The sequence below is a fragment of the Epargyreus clarus genome, unplaced genomic scaffold (genome assembly GCF_041222505.1).
Source record: "Epargyreus clarus isolate Ecla_fem2 unplaced genomic scaffold, WU_Ecla_fem_2.2 ptg000014l, whole genome shotgun sequence".
NCBI lineage: Eukaryota > Metazoa > Arthropoda > Insecta > Lepidoptera > Hesperiidae > Epargyreus > Epargyreus clarus.
This window is the reverse complement of record NW_027332222.1, coordinates 3,796,858-3,821,609: the sequence shown is the minus strand read 5'-3', so window position 1 is coordinate 3,821,609 and position 24,752 is coordinate 3,796,858. Positions and strand designations below refer to the sequence as shown.

General features: G+C 34.0%; 1 protein-coding gene across 1 annotated transcript; it reads right to left on the bottom strand.

Annotated features, from left to right (window-relative positions):
* Nucleotides 1-19,136, bottom strand: LOC140747395 (uncharacterized). Its single transcript, XM_073079826.1, has 17 exons — nucleotides 18,897-19,136; nucleotides 16,258-16,365; nucleotides 15,842-15,941; nucleotides 14,937-15,105; nucleotides 14,182-14,298; nucleotides 13,067-13,203; nucleotides 12,783-12,972; nucleotides 12,170-12,298; nucleotides 10,548-10,646; nucleotides 6,663-6,798; nucleotides 4,397-4,495; nucleotides 3,886-3,985; nucleotides 2,941-3,106; nucleotides 2,483-2,599; nucleotides 1,787-1,923; nucleotides 850-1,036; nucleotides 1-162 (listed from the first exon to the last, which is right to left on the bottom strand). The coding sequence occupies exons 1-17, from the start codon at nucleotides 18,995-18,997 to the stop codon at nucleotides 35-37; spliced, it is 2,220 nt and encodes a 739-aa protein (XP_072935927.1). The 5' UTR covers nucleotides 18,998-19,136; the 3' UTR covers nucleotides 1-34.
* Nucleotides 19,137-24,752: the final 5,616 nt, after the last annotated feature.

The window sequence follows — 24,752 nt, the reverse complement described above, 5'->3', positions numbered from 1 at the left end:
TTTTACTTAGAAGTTTTTGAACTTATTTAATATTTTATTCACTAGGTGCAAACACATTTAACAAAAACTGTTTATATTCTTCTAACTTTACTGAGTAAACCATCCTGACGTTTGCGTCTTCTTTTTCCACGAAGATATTTGTATTAATTCCTCTCTTTTCTCCTGAAATTGAAAAATAATATCTTTGTAAGTACTAAAAATGAATAAGTAAAAGAATTAATAGAGCTTAGCACAAAAATGTTGATATGTTTTTTCCATCAATATTTATAATTAATCGACAAAAGTCATTTGATTCGAAATATAATGCTGAAATCTCGGTTTTCTCTGAATAAAACAATTATAAAAGTGTCTATTTGCTCTAAGAAACCTATTGCTTTACATGGTCTTTGTGCCAAGTATTAATTTAATAAAGGTTGAGAAATGCAGTAGATGTGAGTAATTTGAAGGTGGTAGAACCCTTTGTGGTTCGACACCGGCGGCACCACCGCCACACCTATTTCTACCTAATAACAGCAGTGTTAGGCGCTGCTGTGTTCCGTTTTGAAGGGTGTGGTAAGGGAGACAGACTTTTCCGAGGCGTTCCAGCTTAGTCCTCAGGGGTAGCCGCGCATCTGTAGCCGACCTCAGGTAGGAATATCTAATCCTATCTGGGGTTGATTACAGATGTCTATGGGCGGCAGTAGCCATCAGGTGGATTGCATGCTCGCCTGCTACTCCTAAATTATAAAAAAAAACTAACTTTGCAAGAAATTCTTGCCGCTTATATTTTATGTTGCAATTTGCTGCTACATCCACAGGAAATTATGTTATTCTAAATTGACCCAAAATTTTAGCAAAAACAATACATACCACACAATAATATATCATTCTTCGAATACTTGTATTCTGACACCAGATCAGGGTTCACAACAACGGCCACGACTGCGGGATCCAAAGCAGCCCAGTCCTGTTCCTTGGCTAACACCACGCTCTCGTACATGTTTTGTGCCTTTATAATATCCGTCTGAATACCACCTAATACGTCTATTCTCCAACTCTGAAATATTACGAAAATTATTATTTGTTAGTTACCTATAGAGTAACGTAATTCAAATTTCTTCAATAGTATAATATTATAGTATCACTAATTGTCGTTTACTCGATGTCATATTGGATGTACCCTCATACTTTTTATGTTCATAATTGTGTGTATTCTACTCATGTCCTACTTAAAGTATCATAAATTCGAGACGCTAACCAGTACTGCTTATGGTGCCTGATTCGGAGATTTAGTTAAATAGACGGTGTATTCGTTTCGATCACTATTCGATCTGTGCTTGTTTCTTTATTGTTTGTCATACTTTTGAATTTACATTTGTGTGCATTGTTCATTGAAAAAAGCGAATGGATCGTTGAAAGATGGTGCATCAACAAATCTTCGCAGGCCTCTAAAGGTAGTTGGAAATACTATTGTTTAAATTATTGTGTGTTTTAATTGATTATGCACGGTTCCACATATTATTCTGCTATTATTATCAATTTAGTGTTATAATACAACTTACTTTATAATATGTAACACTGATTTCCTAATCAAAAATGTCTTATTCCCTCCATTGATTTTGTTTCTGTGATCAATTTTCAACTTTCAACGAATTTGTTTGACGGTCATCGGTGTCACCATATTGTTCATATGCTAGGTTCACTTCTGGGTTCTATCGGACTGATGGATTTCTATCTGAATGTAAATATTTATGCCGACTCTTGGTTATGTTTGTCGAAACAGACATTCTACTAACTAAACACCTACCTTGCTAATATTCAAGTGCTCCTTAACTTGTGAGAACGGGAATACTGTAACTTTGTCTGGAGATGCGTATTGTGCTACGATGTGGTAAGCTTCGACGTCCATGTGTGCATTAAATTCCGCATCTGGATTCTTTTCACCTGAAATAATCGCAAAATTATAACATTATTTTTTAATTAGAGCGTAATGATAAAGCAGACGTGCTGCCTGATGGAAAGTAGTCAACGTGACCTATGGACGTTTGCAACACCAGTGCGTTGCCGGGATTGAAGGAAAGTTCTTTTTGCATATTACTTGCTTACTAATGTTTAATGTCTAAACATTAAGTTGATTGCCCAATCAATCGAAATAAAAACAAAAAAATATTTTTTGTCAACGAATTCTGACTATGAATCTGTACTTCGACAGTCAAACATTTAAATGAAATACCCAATTAGTTCCATTCAAAAATCCTGTTAATTCCTTTACTGTAATATCAGTTAAAAATATGTTTATGTAGTATTTGAAATACTTTTATACTTCTCCCGCAGTGTTCTCATTCAGTCTCATCCCGTAATTAGCATTTTGTCGTCCATCTATCCGGATCGTTATCTGTCCACTTTACTGTTGCCCTTTTGCCGTCTCCATTCTCTCTACTTACTACGTTACCTTCAAACCTTTAAAGTCTACTTACTACGTTATGTTAATAAAAACACTTACTTTCAATGTGACCAGCGCCTACATACAAATGAGATATTCGACCGAGGAAGCCCGGATCTAATTTAATTGCTAACGCTACGTTTGTTAATGTTCCTATTGTTATCACAACGAGGTTTTCTGGAAAAAAAAAATTCATATTCATTAAAACAAATATGTTTGTTTCATAGATTATAAGAAACGAGCATACAATCCGACTTGCAAATAGTTATCACAACCTTAAGCTGGTTGTAATGTTTATGATCCTGTCCTAAAATAGATTCGAAGTCTTAATTTTAAATAATAAATTGTAGAAATCTGTGAAATCTTAATTAAAACGTTTTATCTACCTAACTTGAGCCTTCAGACTACAATATCGATAAAATAATATGGGGCAAAAATAAGTATAAATAAGTCAAACTCTGAAAATACTCCTCTTGTAGCTTTCAAATCTTGTATCGATAAATTAAAGAAAATCTTACCATTATGCTTTTTAGACAATTCAATAAGAGCCGTCACTGCGTCTTGGTCTTTCGCTGGTACTAAGCCATCGGGGATTGGTGAATTGCCTAGACCATCTTCGCCATAGTACGCTCCAGCATACGGTGTGATGACTAGCGATGATTTTGAACCTCTGAAGATTGGTACCTGAAATAAAATCAAATGAAATCTCGACAACCATTTAATATTACGTAACAAAAAAAATTATAATCGTTTATTTTACATCTATGATGGCTTTCATGTATGATGGGGATAGAAGGAACAATGGAGCTTAAAATACAGAACAAAATTATAATCTGGATAATAAGAGATTACTGGTATCATGTGGTAATCATTATAGAGTCTAATCTATAATCCATTAATTTTCTTTTGTCTAAACGTACAATACTTTTGTTTTCCATGCGTTATTTTGATTGAAGATTCCGTTTTCGATATAGTTCTCGTTGACAATATGCGACCTTCATTATGTAACAGTAGGTAGATTGTGTGCCCGTTACCTCGGCAAAGATTTCAACTTAAAACAATGTATCGTTTAGTTGCACAAAGAATACAATTAGTATTTGCATAATTAAGTATCAGGTCACCGTGATATTCTGCGGTTACCACATTCAAGCGATTAGGGGAAGACCCTTTTCCAGAATAGATCTAGGTCTATTCTGCTAGCAGTCGACACATAAAGGCAAATGGATTAAAGCAATTACTAATGTTACTTATCCAGAGATGGCCCTAAGATGAACTGCAGTTTTTATATACTGACAAATTGTTAACAGTTTCCACGTTATTCTATTAGTAAGATGTTCTAATATTTTCTAACCAAAGATCGAATTTTAACAATCCTTATAGGGAGAAATGGTTAAGTTTAGATTAGGCAAAACATTGGATATATTCGCTATTAATAGCTGGCAATTATAAGAAGAAAAACTTACGTCTTGTCTGTTAGCAACTTTTAATATCCTCTGATTGTTGATGTACACATTATCCTCATTAGTATTACCATTGCCTGTTGTTAGCCCAACCAGTTGTGGTCTGAAAAAGATTAATATTAAAATAATTAGATCATCATCAACCTACTAACCGTTATAAAAATTGAAATCGGCTTTAAACTGCGGTAGGGCAGTGTAATGAATATAAGGTGTTTCAATTTAATCTTTAAGGGTAGAAATATATCTACAGTAAATCTTAGGTAAGTGTCTTACTTACCCTGGATTATACATCAGTCCTGCAGCGATGGCCTATTTTTTTAAACTTGACCTCTTAATCAGAGGCTCCGAGAATAGAATAGAAACATATCTTAATGATTATTTTAGATTTCTGCTATTGGGGTATAGATTTCTTCTAATTCTAGTGTCTATGTTTTCATCGTTACGGCATCTTTCATCTTGGCATTTTTTTGTAAGATTATGATCGTAAAAAGCGTTAATTATTTATTTAACTTACCCGTTGAATTTTTCCTCATTGAGAAGAGCCAGGAATATAGCCATCGCATCGTCACCACCCGCATCGTTGTCTATCACTAGCTTCAGTCTCTCGTTACTTCTGAATTTAGAACAAATTGATAAATATTAAGGGAGACAGACTTTACCGAGGCGTTTCAGCTTAGTCCTCAGGGGTAGCGGCGCATCTGTGGCCGATCTCAGGTAGGATCTAATCCTATCTGGGGTTGATAACAGATGTCTATGGGCGGCAGTAGCCACTTACCATCAGGTGGACTGCATGCTCGTCTGCTACTCCTATATTATAAAAAATATATATATATTATATTACCATGACATGATGAGATAGGTACATACACACTATAGGTGCACAAATCAGGCATTCCGATTTTATCTTCAGGGGTAGTAAGTGTAGCAACGTGTAGGACTCTAATCTTATTTGCGCTTGATTTTAGATATCCATGTGCGGCAGCTGCCTTCTGATATCAGGCGAAGCATATGCTCGTTTACTATTTTTACAATAAAAAAGAGCATAAGCCACACAGTCGCACATGCCAATTCGGCCATACCTCGTGCCCTCGCTGGTTTGACAAGTCTTCTAGACGCATATCCTGACTTCGATATATTTGCTGATAGATGGCAGGAAGTTTTGAGTGTGTGCCTTAAGTTTACGGATCAATTCTAACCTCCTACATTCTCAGTTGCTTTTCTATGTTATATATAAATTTTATGACATAGATTATTTAATTATTGTTATCTCTCATTAATTCTTAAATGTTACAATTTTACTTTCAGCTGTTATATAAATGTTTTATTCTATTTAATAATTAATTCATCTGTATTATGACATTTAATTTGATATGTTAATTAGTGTAGGTGATTCATGTATCGTTTCTAATTAACAATAAATAAATAAATGATCAAAAATAAATAAGGTGGCTTCAGAACTTTGGAGTAACCCATGCCCAGAAATGGGATGTCATGAGGTTTACTGATAAAGAAAAAAATGCACATAAATTCGATAATAGAAGGAGCCCTTGACAAAGAGTTGTTTTGAGATAAAACTGATCACAAAAATAATGAACAGGACCTTGAGTTGCGAACTTGAATATTTTTTTTTTATAATATAGGAGTAGCAGACGAGCATACAGTCCACCTGATGGTAAGTGGCTACTGCCGCCCATGGACATCTGTAATCAACCCCAGATAGGATTAGATATTCCCACCTAAGGTCGGTTACAGATGCGCCGCTACCCCTGATGACTAAGCTGGAACGCCTCGGAAAAGTTTGTCTCCCTTACCACACCCTTCAAACCGGAACACAGCAGCGCCTAACACTGCTGTTATTAGATAGAAATAGGTGTGGCGGTGGTGCCGCCGGAGTCGAACCACAAAGGGTTCTACCACCTTCACTGATGTTATTAGGTAGACAATTGTTCGATACTACTATCATTTTACACAATAACTCACCATTTACATTATTTCATATTACACCATTTACATTATTACATATTACACCATTTACATTACATTTGTAGCTACAAATATTGAAATAAATCGATTGATTGACTAACTTTTATCTGTATAATAGTGTTTTCAAAAAATATATTTCAAAGGTCCCACAGAAATCGAAGTTTTCTTCGTTATTCCCTAGTAATAAATATAAAAAAAACAAATGCAAACTGAATATAACTATTTTAGATGTGTAATGTAACTGTGTGATGTAACTGAATATTACTATTTTAGATATACAAACAACACAGCGAACAAAGTTAATATTATAATTAGGACATTTAAATACAATGTATTTAAAGACAGAGCTATTCTTATATGGCACAACAAATACAGCTAGCATTATGCTAATATCACGATTAGTATGAAGAATCAGTATTGTTCAATAAAATACATTATAAATAATATCGTAAGATAACAGTAAAAATCCTGTTATGTTGTAAAAACTTGTTTAAAAACATTGTCAATTAAGGTAAGACGGTAGGCTTACAAACCGCTATATACCTATATGTGACAAATATTTAAAGATAGCGTAGAAAAAATCAGTGTAAATATTAAATACTTCAGTAAAATCACTATAAACTTTTTATAATGTGTAATAAATACCAAGTAAGAAACTTAATGCCTATTACGGAAGTCTACCTTGTTTATTTTGAGGTCGATAACCATCTACAACAGTTTCATTTATAACAAAAAAGAAACTAAAAAGTGCAAGAATTTAATCATTTTTTAACAAGTTAGCATGTAAATGTACTCACTCATTCTGTGCACTAAAAACAATAAAACACATGAACAAACAAGCGAACAGCATTATCGAGATTTTCGACACGACTTCCTCTCGATGTAGCAATTGATAAACTAAACGGAGATAAAATCCGTTTATTGGCACCCAATGAGTGTTTACAACGAGTTAGTAACTTGATCCAGTAACTAAACAACAATTTTGTTTAGTTACTTGACTTTGAGAAAGTAGTTTTGGTTCTTTATTTTAAATTCTTATCAAACCGGTTTTATGATTTATTCATATCAAATAGCCATAAATTGAAATTATTAGTCTGTCAAAAGTATTTTTTGTAGTGTGTACAACAATAATAAACCTGTCTATTTAAATAATAATCTCTCTTAACACAATGCCCTTAATTATTAGTATTATATAGGGTTAGTATTGTATTTATGTTTGCAACCATTAAAGCATGTGTTAATTAACTATTGCCTTAGAGTACATAGAATTCATGAACGAAATTATTTTCTAATATTTGACGTACCACTTTCTAACTACTAATTATTGATATATATTATAAATGACCCCCTATCCATTGGGCACTTGCTACTAACATCCCAATTTGCTATAGATAATTATTTGTTTTTATAAGCAAACTTCTACTTCTAAATAGTGAAGATAAATATGTTAATCTTTGTCACTAACTTGTTATTATCGGTTCTAATAATAATGTTATCATTACTTCACGCATATTGTTACGTACAGATTAGATAATTTTATGTATATGTATATGTATTATGTATATGTTGTTGCAGACGTTGTTATTATAAGGTTAAGAAAATTTAATTATTATGTATAATTATGCAACTTCAGTACCTCCGTAACAATAAAGTACCTATCCTTAGAATTAAGTTCGTGGTGTGTTACATAGGAACTCTTAACTTAAATCACTGTTTGAAGGTGGTAGAACCCTTTGTGGTTCGACTCCGGCGACACCACCGCCACACCTATTTCTACCTAATAACAGCAGTGTTAGTCGCCAAGAGTTTTCCGAGGCGTTCCAGCTTAGTCCTCAGGGGTAACGGCGCATCTGTGGCCGACCTCTGGCTGGGGGGAATATCTAATATTATCTGTGGTTGATTACAGATGTCCATGGGCGGCAGTCATAGATTAGTAAAGATACTTCGCCGCCTTGAAATTGAATGAAGCCACAAACGGCTTATTAGTAAGTTCTTTTTTTGAATTCTTGACAAATAAAAACATTTTTAAAGAAAATTTACGAATAAATAAGTAATACTGCGTAATTTACATAATAAATAAATAATTATTTCAAATATTTTAGGGACATTTTAACACGGAGACGTGGCAAAACTTTTTTACGCAACTATTTCAATTCTCAAAACTGGGTACATTTTCTTGTTGAGTGAGTAATCTTTATTAATCTATGGCGGCAGTAGCCACTTACCATCAGGTGGACTGAATGCTCGCCTGCTACTCCTACATTATAAAAAATACTTTTACATTGTTTCGCCTCAGTCGAATACTAAACGGAAATTCTCCAACGCATACGTTAAATAATTGTGTCATTTACACTTCATTGTCATTCTAAATCACATCTTATCTTACGAGGATAGGACACAAAGTCGTTTAGATATCTAATGCACAATGCACAATAAATTCGAGTTTCTTTGTACCTCGGCTATTTGCTTACAATTTTATATATAAATACTAGCTGACCCGGCAAACGTTGTGTTGCCATGTAAATAAAAATGTTAAGGGTGAACAACCCTTATCACTAAGGGTTATGAAAAATAGATAGTAGCCGATTCTCAGACCTACTGAATATGCATATAAAATTTGGTGACAATCAGTAAAGCCGAGGAGTACGGTAACTAACATTCTCGTGTAACTCGTGTCACACGAGAATTTTATATATAAGATTTCTTATAGTGTCACTTTTTTATGCATGCCTCTTGAGTAGTATGCAGGCGACTCGATGGTAAGTGGCTGCTGCCGCCCATGGACTTAAATCAAACCCAGATAAGAGTCCTTCCTATTAGTACCCTTACCATGAGTATTCAAAACATCCCACAATTTTACGTTGCGTTTATTCAATCCAATATTCTGTTCTGTTTGCTTCAGTAGACTGAGTAAACGTAATAATAAGTAAATGCTCAAGTCTTTCTGTCTTTCTGTCTTTCTTCAAAAGATCAAGCGCCATTTTGTCAATTTAGACATTTTTATGTTACGTTACGGACACTATAGTTCTGATACAATCCACTAGGGGCGCTGAATAGAAATTGTATGGGCAAATAGATACGTAAATAAATACCAAAACAGTCATATTTGTCAAAATGTAAAGACTCATGGTAAGGGTACAGACTTCGAATACAAATAAATGACTACGCCTGAAGCCTACGTTGGAATGCCTCGGATAAGTCTTCCTTGCCACAGAAATCCGCCTGGATGGTCATAGTTAATTATAGCTGAACTCAGTAGGTGGCGCTGTAGAGATCCAGATTTATCTTTTTGTTACAAAACATTTCTTTATCCTTTTTACAAATTTATAAATAATATTTGTATCTGAAAACCTAAAAATTAGTCTATGAATAGACTTCTTGCTTTTTCGTTTCGATTCTTAATATTATAGTTTTAATTTTTTGTTTTATATCAAAGTTTCCACGGGAAAGCAACGCAAAGTATTCACCTAAATGTCTTTTCGCCAAATCTATTTTCATTAGATTATTTTTATTAAGTCAGTTGCTTAATAATATTAGGCTAATTTAACAAATTTAGTTATTACAACATAAAACAGAACGCACTAATCTATTTTCTACTTTATCTTAATAAACATAAAGTTTAAAAGTCATTGATTCAACCAACGTCCTAATTACGTGACGGTAGGAATTAATTGATAATAATATATTTCAAACATGTTACTACTTCCTTTGTAGTTTATATGTTTATCTATAAATACTGTTTTAATACTCGTTTAGTGGTTTTTATTAATCTTTTTAGGAAACTGAAATAGCAACCGAGTATGTGTATATTCATAATGGTTACGAATAGCTGTCGACTCTAAGAAATCTAATAGTCTAGACCAGTATCGTCGCAAGACATAGCTATGATTTAGATATAGATAGTATATTATTTAACAGTATATAATAAACATAATTATTATAATTACTTTCTAATACTCACGTCATAACTCCAAAAATCTGGACTTCAGAATTGAACCCATAAACCCTAACGACACGCGGTTTATACCACAACGCTGTCACCGCTTCGGATTACGCACACTTCTTTATACACTATACACTTAACTAACAATTCTCAGTTCCATTAGCGTATTTATTCCCCTTCAAAACACAACATAACCACTAATTTTGGCTTAAACTATTAAACCAACACAAAAACTGATTCTCCAAACTGAAGACTTAGGAGTTAGAACACAAAGAGATGCTTGTGCGTATCGTATGATTCGCTTGTATAAAGAAAGGCATTGAACATGGCGGCGTTCCTATTTGCCTCTCTCTCACACAATATTGCCGACTGCTCACGTATGGACAACAAAAAAATTTAAACGTAATTAGTTTTAATTGTTATTTTATGTGTTATTAACTGCACCGTGAATTTTTCTCATCTGTAGTGAATGAAATGCTAATGATAATACTATTAACAGTAGACAAAATGTATTATGAACAAAACTGAAAACTTGTCTTCCGACACATACATACGAGTACAGTCAGACTTGTAATTTGACAGACTGACACGTGTCAAGACTTTCGCCGCTAATTTAGAAAAAATGTACAGGTTAAAAATAGTTTTCACTATTTGCATATTACGAGTACATTGAAGTAGCAGGTGGGGCTCGCGGTAACTAAAAATAATATTGTGACGTTGTTTAGAAGTGTTTACATACAACGCAGTGTGTCGTGAGCGAGCGACTGGTACGCGCGGGGCACTCGCGTCAATATCAACTGTATGGAGTTGTATTGTGTCCTAGCGTCCGTGCATTCGCCTGTATCAATAAATAATTGACCGCCAGGCGGGTGTAAGGCGCGTATATTTTGAACTTTGAACATTGATGTTGTACAGTTTACTCCCGACTAACAATAGCCTGTATCAATAAATAATTTATGCCAAGCTATAGCCCGGCCGGCGCGCCTAATTTTGAAAACCTACAAAGAAAAACATTTACGTTATACATTAGCATTTACTACCGACATGAGGCAAATGCAACTAATTCTACTTGTATCTTAAAATCCTATTACTATCCTTTGTTTATTATGTTGTCGTTTGCATTATAAAATTCAAAATAAACAGTTTTCGCTATATTATTAAAGTGTAGTATCTCATTTATTGAAATATTTAAAAGTCTATTAAAATATCACAAAGTTGGAAATTCCAACTTTTTAGCTACTATAGCCCCAGTGCATCTTACTTAAAACATATTTTATTTATTAATTGCCTATAACGCCAAGTGCAGATTTGTATTTTTTGAAATTTACATAATCTTGTTAGCGATATTAGATATTACTTACATGAAGTACAATTTAAAATATACAAAATAATAATAATTTAATATTATGAATATTATTGACTTTTCACTTAACAAAAACTATTTTGGGGACGGTACAGTAATCTCACGTCGCCATGTTCAATCTCTTTCTATATTTGGCCGAGTTGTAATTTGCAATAGATACCGTCCCTTGTTTGAGTCATAGATACTAACACATAGTACAGCTATTTTTGTGGTACAGTGCGTACAGAAATACTATCTGATAAAGTATTATAAAATACTACGAGTATAATGTTTAAGGACATTTTGCGATATTAATGTGTATAAAATGCCGTAATACAATAGCAATGCCCATGAATTACACTCACGTTTATTTATTTTTAGTACATTTTTACAAAAGATTGTATATAACGGTTGTACCTTTATCTACAAGGATATCAATGTTTTGTTTGATAATGATACGATATTATAGATATTGCTTGCACTTTTTCAAAACAAATAACGCGAATGAATTTGGAAGTCTAAAGGTGGTAAACCCTTTGTGGTTCGACTCCGACAGCACCACCCCCACACCTATTTCTGCCTAATAACAGTGGTGTTAGGCGTTGCTGTGTTTCGTTTTGAAGGGTGTGGTAAGGGACACACTCTTTTCCAAGGCGTTCCAGCTTAGTCCGCAGGGGTAGCGGCGCATCTGTGGCCGACCTCAGGTAGTAATATCTAATCCTATCTGGGGTGGATTACAGATGTCCAAGGGCGGCAGTAGCCACTTACCATCTGGTGGACTGCCTGCTCGTCTGCTACTGCTATATAATATAATATAAAAGTCACATATTAGCTAATAGATATGCGTATGTATATGTCATACTACAAAGATGTCGACGTATGTACGTAAATAAATTTAATTAAACTTAATGGCTTTAAAATTCATAAATTTCAAGTTATAGCTTAAAAAGTAATTAAGAAAACAACAAATTTTATTTACAGAATTTCTATAAAAAGTATATAAGTACAAGACAATTAACATTTTAATTCCGCTAAAAATAAGTCCAATAAAAACTGTTTATACGTATTTTCTTTAACACTGTATACCAATTTTGAATTTGAATTCTCTATGGATCGCATAATATTTGTGTTGATTCCTCTATTTTCACCTGAAACGAGAAAAAATAATTTCAATTAATTAAAATTAAGGCCGAATTCAATCCATCTGACGATATGTGGTCACCACTGATATAAGATAATACATAAATAAACCCGAAATGGGATGGAAATCTTAAGATCCGTCAAAAATGCATTCTACTACTAGTATAAACTGTGTAAATAGTTAGAAATGACACCAAATTAGTTTGTAAGTCCGAGGTTGAGAAAATAATAAGTCAGCATAGTTGTATATGAACATCTGAATGAGGATCTACATTCTTAGAAATTATAATATGACATATACAATAAGATTATAGGAATTAAATCATTTTCTTTAACCAGTGAAAGAAAAAAATTATGAAGCTACACCTAAAAATAATAACCCTACCAATATACCATACCATACCAGTATACCAATCTGTTCTATTTAGTGCATGATATAAGTCCTTCTCATTCTGAGAGGAAATATTTTTATAAAAATTAATATCTACATACCACACAAATGAATACTGTTATCCGAATATCTAGTTTCCACTACTATTACTGACTGATTGAGTACCACTGCCATTGCCGCCGGGTCCAACAGAACCCAAGTTTTGCTTTTTGGTATAGACACTTGCTCAAAAACATTCTGAGCTTGCATTATTTCTGTTGGAATCGAACCCAATACATTTAGACGCCATTCCTGAAAAATATTAAGACTGAAGTGCTTTCTTTATATTGAAATATCAACGATCTAGCAGTCCATCTTCATGAAAAATATTTAAAGGTAGTCTTACATTGCTTATTTGTATATCATTTCGGATTTGTGAAAATGGTACTATTGTCAGTTTTTTAGCATTTCCATCGCCGGCCACTATGTGGTACGCTTCTACATCCATCTCTGCATTAAATTCTGGTTTTGAATACTTCTCACCTGTTGAGTTAAATTAAATTACGTTATTATTTTACTAATATAATATAATAAGAACTATCACTTATCAATGAGGCTCATTAGAGACCTTTGATAAATCATTATTTTTTATTAAAACTATTTTTCTTAGTACAATATATCTTTAATTGTTCTTAAGTTTATTCCTTCATTTCTTAATAATATGTCTAAAGTTGTATAACTTCAAACGACAAAAACTTCTTGGCTTCTTGGCTTTTTACTTCTTAGTAATGTACTCCGCGACTCTTATGTCCTGTTTTGTTGATTATACAAAACAGGGCATAAGAGTCTGGAATTATCTGAGCATTAACAGTCTGGAACTATCTGATAGTCTATCGGACACATTTTTATGTCGACAAGTATTACCCATAAGTCTCTTGTCATGTAAATCGATAAGCTTATCAGTAAATGCTCAAAGAGATCCTTACAACTCCTTCATAGCAATAATGTTTAGCTACTAGATAGCTATTGTTCGTTAGTGACAATTAAAACCAATTTTTGCCTACCACATTTCGAAAAACTTGATTCAATTGTAAGATTGCCTAATTTCGAACTTAACTTAAGTAATGTGAATCACACTGAACCAAATAAATTATAATCATTACAATAACTAGTGTTTAGTGATAAGTCGATGGTGTATCTAAATATATGAAAATTAGTAGACAAAAATATTATTAGATATCTGAATAGAAAATGTTTTAGTTAAGATATAGAAATTCAGTTAATTTGATTTTTTAAGCGAGGGAGGGTGTTGTATATATGAGGTACTGGCAGCAACTCTTTGGCAAGTGTCAGACGCCAGTTTTGATTTGAATATATAAAATGGTTTGAAAAATATAAAACGCGTTTTTCTCAATATAGATATTGTATTAATTAATTACAAGTATAAGGTAATATAACAGTTCTGATCGAATTACGACTAATAACCAAACAAAAATATTGATTGAGTAATAAAGTACTTACTGTAAATATTTCCAGCTGCCACATATAACTGGGAGAGTCTACTCATAAATTCACAGTCAAGTTTGATCGCTAATGCAATGTTTGTTAAAGATCCTATAGAAAGTATTAATAATTCTCCTGCAACAGACAAAAACATAGGAAAATTCATGGAAGTGATGACATGAACAAAGTAATGGATTATGAGCGACGCAAAGTTAAAAAATATTTATTAGAAAAGTAAAATTTATTATAATTTTTGTGCTTATTCGTCACTAACATTTACCTACCGCCACACTTCGCTACGAATGATTTCGAAAATGAGAATGAAATATGATACGGGAATGAAAATAAATTTCATTATTAAATTACCAAAGAAAGAACTGTTAAAGATCTAGCTGAAGCATTAAGGAGTTTCTTGAAGTAATACGAAAGCTGTGGTCACTTTATCCACAAAGCTTCTAAGCAGTACCCTTAATATGAGTTTTTGTATTTGCTCGAAAAAAATCACCGCTTAGATTTTCGCTCATACAACGCCTTCGTGGACCGTATTGGAACTAAAACTTCGCAGTACGAGTTGCTAAGACGCAACAATTCCGGTGTCAAAATTAATTTCAAAATGTAAAAATAAATGTATTGTATTTGTGTAATTCTATTTCTTTTCTATATTTACATATAAACCTCTAACATACATTATATTCATAAACTTAATTTTCCGCTAGTGATTATGTTATACATCTAAAACTGTCATAATAAAAATTGTCATATTTCAACCATACCTTCATATTTCTTCGACAGTTCTATAAGAGCCAGAGCAGCTTGTGTATGCCGGGCTGCAATGGAGCTAAACTCCACAGTCCTGTTGTCCCCAAGGCCATCGTAACCGAAGTAATAATCTGATTTGGCTCCTTCCACTAACGCTGATTTACTTCCCCTGTATATTGGTACCTGAAAATGATTATTTAACATTTAAAATACCTATAACATATATACATCTAATGTGGGAAGTCCCTTTGTGGTTTGACTGCGGCGGCACCACCGCCACATCTATTTCTTCCTAACAACAGCAGTATTAAGCACTACTGTGTTCTGATTTGAAGAGTGTGGTAAGAGGACATACTTATCGGATGCGTTCTAACTCAGTCCTTAGAATAGTAAAGTAACGCATTTTTGGCCAACCTCAAGTAGAAATCTACCCTTATTTAAATTCACCATTTGATGATGATTGTTGATTAAATTCACCATTTGAGAATATTTGTTCCGTATAGAATAGAAAGGAAAATTATGCTATCTACACTTATAGGCTATAAGTGTATGTTAAAAATCGTACAAGTGATTTTGGAGATAAATGCTAACATTGGTTTGTACAAACATCCTATCAGCCCAAACGCATATACCGATGTTGGTTAAAAAATAAAATGCTTATCGAAATATTATGCGTGAAAACACACGCACCTACATTTTAATTACGCAACTAATAACAATTAAATAAAGATAACAAATAACACATAGTTATATCAAAACAATTAAGAAGATAGTTCATTGGAAATTCATAAAACAGGTTCTGAGGCCTCGGCGTCAGCCCTTTTGGAATATAATATAAATAAATAAGTTACGATAAAAAGCGATATACATTTTTTAACTTTTCAAATGTTTATATATTTTAAGAGAAAAGGTTACTTACATCTCGTCTTCGTGCTACATCCAAAATTATCTGGGTATTAATATACACTTGTGGCTCGTCTACATTTCCATGTACGGTAGTCAGGGCTATTACTTTTGGACTGAAAAGTGATTAAAAAATGATTACTTACGATTAACACTTAGTTAGGATTGATTGGGAATGTGATGACTCTAACCCAATTTCTGTATATACTCGTAGTCTTCTCGGTGGGAGAAGGCAGATTGAAATTTGGCAGATTTGATCAGGTTTAGGTAACCTTTTGTATTAAATCTACCTACCTGAAATGTTAAATAGTCACTGCCATCTTTAACTGTACCTAGATACCTAGTTCCTATCTCACTGTTCTACAATTTTATGCATTTTATCCTAGGAATAAAACATTTTTATTTATAAAATATAAAGGAAAATCTACTTACCCATAAAAATATTTTTCGTATAACAAAGCCATGAAAATGGCCATTGCATCGTCTGCACCTCCATCTTGATCTATGACTAGGTTAAGCCTTTTACTGGTCGTTTCTACACTAAAATAAAAAAAATACTAATGGTCTTTCGATTTTATAAATTTTAGCATGTATATCACACTTATCACTTTTATCATAAATATTTTTGCCCATGTTATATATTGGCCTTAATCACCATAGTTAGAAATTCGAATTAAACAAAATTACTAGAAAGACATCCGATCCTGCACCGCCGCCGTGCCGTGGGAACGCTGACTCCGCACCACCGTTCCGTTTCCATCGTACAGTCCCGAACGTGGGAATTGACTCTGGGCGCTAACATTGCCCCAGCAAGTCACTTAGGATAGTTAGTTTTAATTTAGGTAAGATTTAATCCAAAACATGTAATATTCTATTTTGATTAAATACATTTATATAAGTAATTCGGTCTTTCTGTATCCTGGCTGCTGCATCCCGACGCATTATATAACTCCCACAGCAACAGAAGTTTTTAAAACAAATAAAAAGTTAGGGCCTATTAATAAACAACTGGATAACAATGTTCCTCCAAAAAAAAAAAACTGATATAGTGTCGTTATCACTTTGAGGGCCGTATTTAATTGTCTTCATTATTTTTATCATATAGTCTTTATCTAAAATTGAAGAATACGATAAATGTAACGGTTTTTCAAAAATAAAAATTAAAGAATATTTAAATAATATTTTAATATTTTAAGACCAAAATTTTATTTACGAATTATAAATTCACTAAAATAATTTAATATTTTACAAAGACACTTTCCTCATTTTTTAATATGATTTTTTTATGCAAATAGTAGTTCCTATTATAGATTTGTCTTATTAAAATTAAAACAGGACCCATGCTGTCTTTATAGCCATGTTGTACCGATTAAGGTGACATATAAAACTAAATATATAAAACTGTAAAAATAAGTAATTAATCCACGTATATACGCAATCACTCACAAAAACGATAATAAAATTTAAAACAAATTTTAAATCCATACCTACAGATGATTTGTAAGAAAAATAAGATTACACTTAGAAAGATATGACTAAACGCGATCATTCTGTTTAGTGAAATGAAAAAATACTGGTATCTAAAAGATAATATTATTATGTAGGTAATAAAACGATACATAATGAAGGTCGCGTACTTTTTACATCTTTTTAGGGTTCCATACCTAAAAAACCGACCAGTGATACGATCACTTATATGTTTGTCAGTCGACATGTCTGTCTGTATAATGTACAAGAGCGATTAAGTTGAAAATAAGTTTATAACATGAAGGTAGCAAAAGTTTTAACTATTCTAGAACACACCAGCATATACTTTTTTATAGCAGGCATAGCTACGGTAGTGGTGCCTCTGGAGTCAAATCACGGTCTACCATAAAAAGCATTGATATTAGTAGTTTGTAAAAAATGGCATAATTTAGAAAACTTTAACCCGGTGTACATAGATAAGTATAGATATCTCACCGCCATTAAATGACTTAAACGGCTGACGATTCTGTCATTAAACGGCTGACGATTCTGTCAGCCGTTTAATGGCTGTCATGGTGTAATTTACGCGGAACATGCATGCGCAGTTAAGACACGAAATCGAAGTGCGCAGAAATATCGTTTCATTCGTAAATGATCTTGAAACTACATTTTTTTAATATTTTTCAAACACGAAAATAGATTACAGTGACAATTGTCAAAAGGTTACATTTTATTGTTAGGAGCATAGATATATTATCCTACTGACGTAGGGATATCTATGGTTAGGAGCGAGTAATCTTTACTAATCTATGCCGGTGGACTACAAGGTTTAATGGCACATGAAAGGTCACCTGTATGGTAAGATTTAAAATTAACTGAATTAAATCGGTAACCGCAAAATATTGATTTCGTAATTATTTTTAATTATTGATTTTTTACGGTACCTAATTTATAAATGTGTACGATTTGCATCTTGGCTTTGAAATATTTAAAAAAATATATATTAATTATTGATATTATTGATTATTATATTATTTATTGAAGTACATCTTATATATAAAATTATCGTGCCACAATGTTAGTTACCGTACTCCTCCGAAACTTTACCTATTTTCACCAAATTTATGCATATTCAGTAGGTCTAAGAATCAGCTACTATCTATTTTTCATGCCTCTAAGTGATAAGGGTTGTTCACCCTTAACATTTTTTTATTTATATGGCAACACAACTTTTACCGGGTCAGCTAGTGATATAAAATGTAAATGAATTTGGAAATGTAAATAAAACAAATAATATTTCAACTAAATTTTGACAAAACAAAATCACTGGTTTACATCAATACAACATATTACTAATGGCTTATTTTTATTCCATCAATTATTTTATTTTTATTATTTTTTTATGCCATCTATATTCGATAATATGATTGTCTTTTACCAGATTTGCTTTCCAAAGTTCACCTTATGTTATCAACAGAAATAGTTAATGTTTGTTCTTAAAATGGAACAGCTACAATGTGATTTTTAGGAATATTTTAACAAGTTCAAAATAGTACTCAGAATAGTAAAGAATATTACACAAGATATATTTTCTTAACACTTACCTTCTATTATGAAACACAAAAAACGCTGTCAAAAGTACACAGAAGGTAATCACTGAAACAGCAATCACAATTAAAATACATTTGTGTTTGTATACTTCCATCGTTTAACCTCTTGTTACTATCTGTTCCTCTATCCTTATCTACATTTATCTTTGTATTTTATTGTATTATAAATAACATAGTTTCTTATCTATCTTATTCTTAGTAAACTAAATTAGAACACTGAACATTTTAGTTGAGTTCACTTCTAAGTCTTAAATGGATATGATCTTTGTTTTCGCTTTATATTAAATGACTTCTCCTAAATTAACTAGCGCGATATCAAATTTATTTTAATTACTAAACACACTAGATGTGTCTTTCGAAACTATTTTAACTTTACAATGTCATACTAATTTATCTTCATCTTCAAATCCTTGTACTATATCTATTTTTGGATAGTGCGTGTGATGTTATTGTGGCTTGCGGGAACCACTATTTAAATCCTAAATAGACTTTCATATTGCCTTACCTTTAAAAGAAACTAAAACCTTGATATTAACTTGCATCGCATCAGCCGTATAATATGTTTTATTATTAGCTACTTTTGTAGCAAACGAGGATCCAGTAGGCCTTTAGTACCCTCACCCATAGACATCTGTAAAAATACCTAGATAAGATTAGATTCCTGCCTGACGTCGGCTACTGGGGGTAGCAACCCTTGAGCTATAATTTGGACAGCCTCGGAAAAGTATAACCCCCTTATCATACCCTTCAAACCTGAATTCAACAGCGCTTACCACTGCTATGCAGGAAAAATGTGTGGTGGTGGTGCTTCTGGAGTCTCACCACAAAACTCTACCACCATTTATTACATTCAGCTGTTCAGATTAATAAAAATCAGACAGCAATATCTACTTGATATTTAGTTTCTATTTATATAACATTTATCATGTCTTCAAACTTTATTACATCTTCGTGCATCAGCTTATCTTGTGTGATAACAATTTCTCTGAGTGTAACATACGATATGTGTTTAACAACAACTGTTTACATATTTTTGAATAACACATAATGAATAGTAGGTAAATAGTAACGTTATTTATTACCTATTACTTACTATTTGTAGTATTACAATTTACATAAAAGTAACAAAACAATATCACAGACTGCGAGTGCATTAAAAAATAAAAAATCTATATATCTATACAAATAAATAAGATTGACTTGTCTGTTTTTAATGTCAAAATTATATACGGTACTTATAAAAACAATTATTAAAAAGAATGACTGTATGACTGTTTCTCTGTCTGTCACGCTAATTGACGGTACTTTCACGGGCAGTTCATCATCATCAACAACCCATTATACGCCCACTGCTGGGCACAGGTCACCTCTCAGAATGAGAAGGATTAGGCCGTAGTCTACCGCGCTGGCGAAGTGAGTATTGGTAGACATCACATACCTTTGAAACTTTTTTTTTATAAGTCCCTCAGGTATGCAGGTTTCCTCACGATGTTTTCCTTCACCGTTTAAGCAAGTGATAATTAATTTCTAATACGCACATAACTTTGAAAAATCAGAGGTGCGTGCCCGAGATTTGAACCTCGGACCTCTCAATCGAGAGTCCGAGTTTCTTAATCACTAGGCTATCACTGCGACAGTCCTGGGGCGGTTTCCGCCCCTGGACATTCTGGCGGATATGGACGCACGGGTCTTCTATAAGATCCGCGACCTCCGTCAGAGGACTGAACCCTTCGACGAAGAGACGATCGGAGCGCTTCGGAGGAGAGCCAGATGGCGCGCTCTGAGGTGCTGGCGCGAACGGCTCCAGGAGCCTCGGAACACACGCCAATGGGTGGTTGACGCTATCCTACCAAACTTGCGGGCCTGGCTGAAAAGTAGGGGTAGAATGACCTACCGTCTTACTCAGATACTCACCGGACATGGCTGTTTCGGTGAGTATCTGAATAGGATACAAAGAGAGGAGACGGCCCATTGCCATCACTGCGGACACGACGAGGACTCCGCACAGCACACGCTGCAGTACTGCCCAGCGTGGGAGTCGCAGCGGCGGATCCTCGTCGAAAAAGTGGGACCGGATCTGTCTCCGTCGGCCATCGTCGGAGCGATGGTTCAGCGCAGCGAGGCCTGGAACGGCATGATCACCTTCTGCGACGTGGTCATGTCTGCGAAGGAAGACGCCGAACGAGCAAGGGAGCGCGCTGAACCCGCTCGGAGGAGGAGCCGCCGCGGCCGTAGGTAAGGGCCCCCGGCGCGGTGTCCCTGTAGTTCCGGGACTAGAATAGGGCTACGGTATCTCCTGCCTGTCGTAAGAGGCGACTAAAAGGGGGCTTCCGGGGTTGCGGGCGGCAAGAGTGGGAGCTCGAACCGCCCGGCCAGCGGCCCCGGGAAGGACGACGGTATGTGTGGTCGCATACCGTCGTATACGCCAGATGGTGTGGCGAGCGTCAAGCTCACCTGGGCGGAGCCCGACGGGGCAACGCGCTAAGAGGACTCCGGTTGCGTTCCTTTGGAGATCCCGGAGCCCTCAACGCAGCGCAGAGGACGGCCACCGGGGGGGTTTTAGTGCGGTAAAAATCCCACATAACTCGGCGTCGCTCCCACGTTGTCGGGTACATTTGAAGGGTTCCCCCTCGACAAAAAAAAAAAAAAAAAAGAAAAAAAAGGCTATAACTGCGGGCAGTTAGTTGATGTTATAAGGAGTAACTTTTTAACAAGAAGTAGTCTCGCACAAGAAGAATACATAAACGCGGGTAAAAACGCAGAGCACAGCTTGTAATTGATATTAATGTTGCTATATTACTTAATTTCGAAATCGGCGCTCATTTTTTTATTTTATTTATTTATTTTACAAAGACACAGCTATCATTACATGATTATATTATTGGATACGGTCGTATATTTTATTTTTATTCTGATCAACCTTTGTTAAGACCAGTTTTGCAGTAGGGACCAGTTGTATTTGCATTTTTTTTTATACCCAAAAAACTAAACTTGATTTTTGCATTTAATGCGGATGCACCACAGCCACACCTATTTCTTCTTAGCATCAGGAATTTTGAGTGCCGCTTTGAAGGGCTTCGTAAAAGAAATATTCATCCGAAGCGTTTCAGCGAGGTCCCGAGGGGCAGCGGCGTATTTGTAGCTGAACACAGGTAGGAATCTAATCTTATCTGGGGTTGATTACATGTCCATGGGCGGTAGTAGCCACGATAGTAGCCACATCCAAGTGACAAATTATATTTGTCATTTGGATGTTCTTTAGTAGGTAATTCTTTTTTATATAATGTCTAATTTATAAAATTTAGGATATCTATGAAACAAACGTAAATTTAATAAACATTACCATTAAATTGGGCATTGTACAAATTTTGATAGAATCATTGATAGAAACCTCTATTGGAATTAAATAGTTTAAAATGTCACCTAGAATAATGAAATAGCGCCATCTATGTTTTTACTTCAGTAAAACCACAGTATAAGGATATAAAACTTTGAGTTAGAGTCCAACAAACTTTGTGCGTGCAGCGGCGCCACTGGCCCAAGTTACAAATTGTATCACTAGATGTCGCCTCATACTCCATTGGTTTTATCATATTTTTTAATTTAAATTTCACTCATAAATTATAAAATTATTATTTTATTTATTCTTTTTTTGATTATTTTTTATTGATTAATCGTTTATTCGAGTTAAAAGACAGATCAGGTTAAATTTATCTTTTTTCAATTTTACCTGATCCAAAATGTTTAAAGCTGATTGAATATTATTGTGAAAAATATTATTATGGTTTATTTATTGTAGAAAGAAACACATTAGGACTTTAGAATTCTTTATTATGTTAAATGGTTTAGGTTAAAGATAATGATCGTTTTCAGTCCCCATCAACTGGTTTGTACCCTGTAAAACAATAGATTTGAATTTACAGATCCGTTATTTATTTTCAAATTTAAAGTACAAATAAGTGCCTATTTTTAGCTACTTATATTGGTTGCTTTTATCGTTTTCTTTTCATTATAATTATTTTTTGTCCTAATTAAATATTAATTCCTATACAGATAAAGCAAGATTCATCGTTCCAATCGTAGGCAATGAAAATACCAGCAATGATGATACCATTATTTAACTAATCCTCTAACTATTCTGCAGTATCTGCACTATTAATTACATCACTATAATTTACCTCGTGATTTCTAAAGATTTTAAAAATAATTTTATAATATTAATTGTCACTTTCAATATTCTTCTGTATAGTAGTTGTTTTAACTGTGGTCTTCTCAACTTTAACGGTTGATGCAATTGTTGCATTTTTCTTCTTCCCACAAAATGACTTTAGTAAACAATTTAAAAGTTTATTGAGCCTACTTTTTATATCATTAATTATTTTTTCAATGCCCAAATCGACCATTCTTCTAAAGTTATCATGAACACTTACAGGTTTTGTGAGATGAATTCTGTGGGAAATTTTAAAATTAGAATTTTAATACACATTTCATTGCATTTTAGTTTTTGGGTTTTGCGTCTTACTTTTTAAGATATATTCTTCCACGATCTTTCTGTAAATGCAACATTTATGTATTATTAACTCATGTTGTTTATGAAAGGTTAAATAACAGTTCAGACATAGGGGGTAGCTTTATACCTGCAGATACTGTGACCATTGAAGGATAACTATGTATACATTGGAGGACATTTGAATTGCATAAAGGGCGAATGAAGAAAAAAACTGCAGATAAATTATGGGTCACATCAGTACGCATACTATGTCTTACGCAAAATATATGTTTTACATAAGCACCCGAAAATCCGTCTCACGCCAAAAATATGTGTTACCATGCACATGTCTTCTCAGTCGAACTATGAAGGATTTTACTACCTTTAGATTTTAAATACCATACCTAACTTAACAGGACAATAAAGTCGAGTAGTAACCACCTACCTTGCTAAGTAGTTCTTTATTGTCATTCCTGAAGTAATAAAGAGATGAGTTAGTATCTTCATTCCGCACTCTTGTACACCCACATAGATCAAATAAACTTGAACCATACTTACAGATATAAAGATATTTCGTTATTAGATCGTATCTTCGAGCCAGGCGCCTGAAAAAATATTACTCCACGTAATATTTCTAAAAATAAACGTGTCTGACCTATTTCCTTTTTCCGAATGATTGGATTTACCTAAATTTGTGTTTGGTAATCCTGGACATACTACTGCAAGTAATATATAAAATTACTACAATTTGTTAATAAAAAATAAAACATGTATTAACTATAAGGAGATGCCTCAAATTTTCTTTCTGGTATACGGCCTTAGCAGACATGGGTATTACTTTTAAGACCGGCGATTTCATTGTTTGATCGCCGCATCTAACGTGTGCGTTTGATCGCTACATCCAAGGAGTGCGTTTGATCACTGGATCTAACGAGTGCGTTTGATTGCTGCATCTAATATGTGCGTTTGTTCACCGCATCTAACATTTGCGTTTGATTGCGGCATCTAACGTGTGCGTTCGATCACTGCATCTAACGTGTGCGTGTGATCGTTGCATCTAACGCTTGCGTTTGATCGCTGCATCTAACGTGTGCTTTTGCTCGCTGCATGTAACCTGTACGGTTGATTGCGGCATCTAAAGTGTGCTTTTGATCGCCGGATCTAACTTCCGAAAAGTAGCTAAACCGTCGTTCGCCGTTGGTTAAATAATGTTTTTGTAAATTCCATGTATAAATGATAATGCAATTCTGAAGCATCGACGCAAATAGTATTAAAATACAAAAGCTAAGCTACTTTAATGCTGCAGAGGCACTTCAGGTAACACTGGCTTCTTAATTAGTTTCCCAACGAGAGAGGAAGCG

Coding starts and splice junctions, on each gene's coding strand:
- LOC140747395 (XM_073079826.1), bottom strand. CDS start 18,997: ATGGAAGTATACAAACACAAATGTATTTTAATTGTGATTGCTGTTTCA. Junction 16,366..18,896: donor TTTGTGTTTCATAATAGAAG/GTAAGTGTTAAG, acceptor TTTTTATTTTAG/TGTAGAAACGACCAGTAAAA. Junction 163..849: donor GAATGATATATTATTGTGTG/GTATGTATTGTT, acceptor TTTCAATTTCAG/GAGAAAAGAGAGGAATTAAT.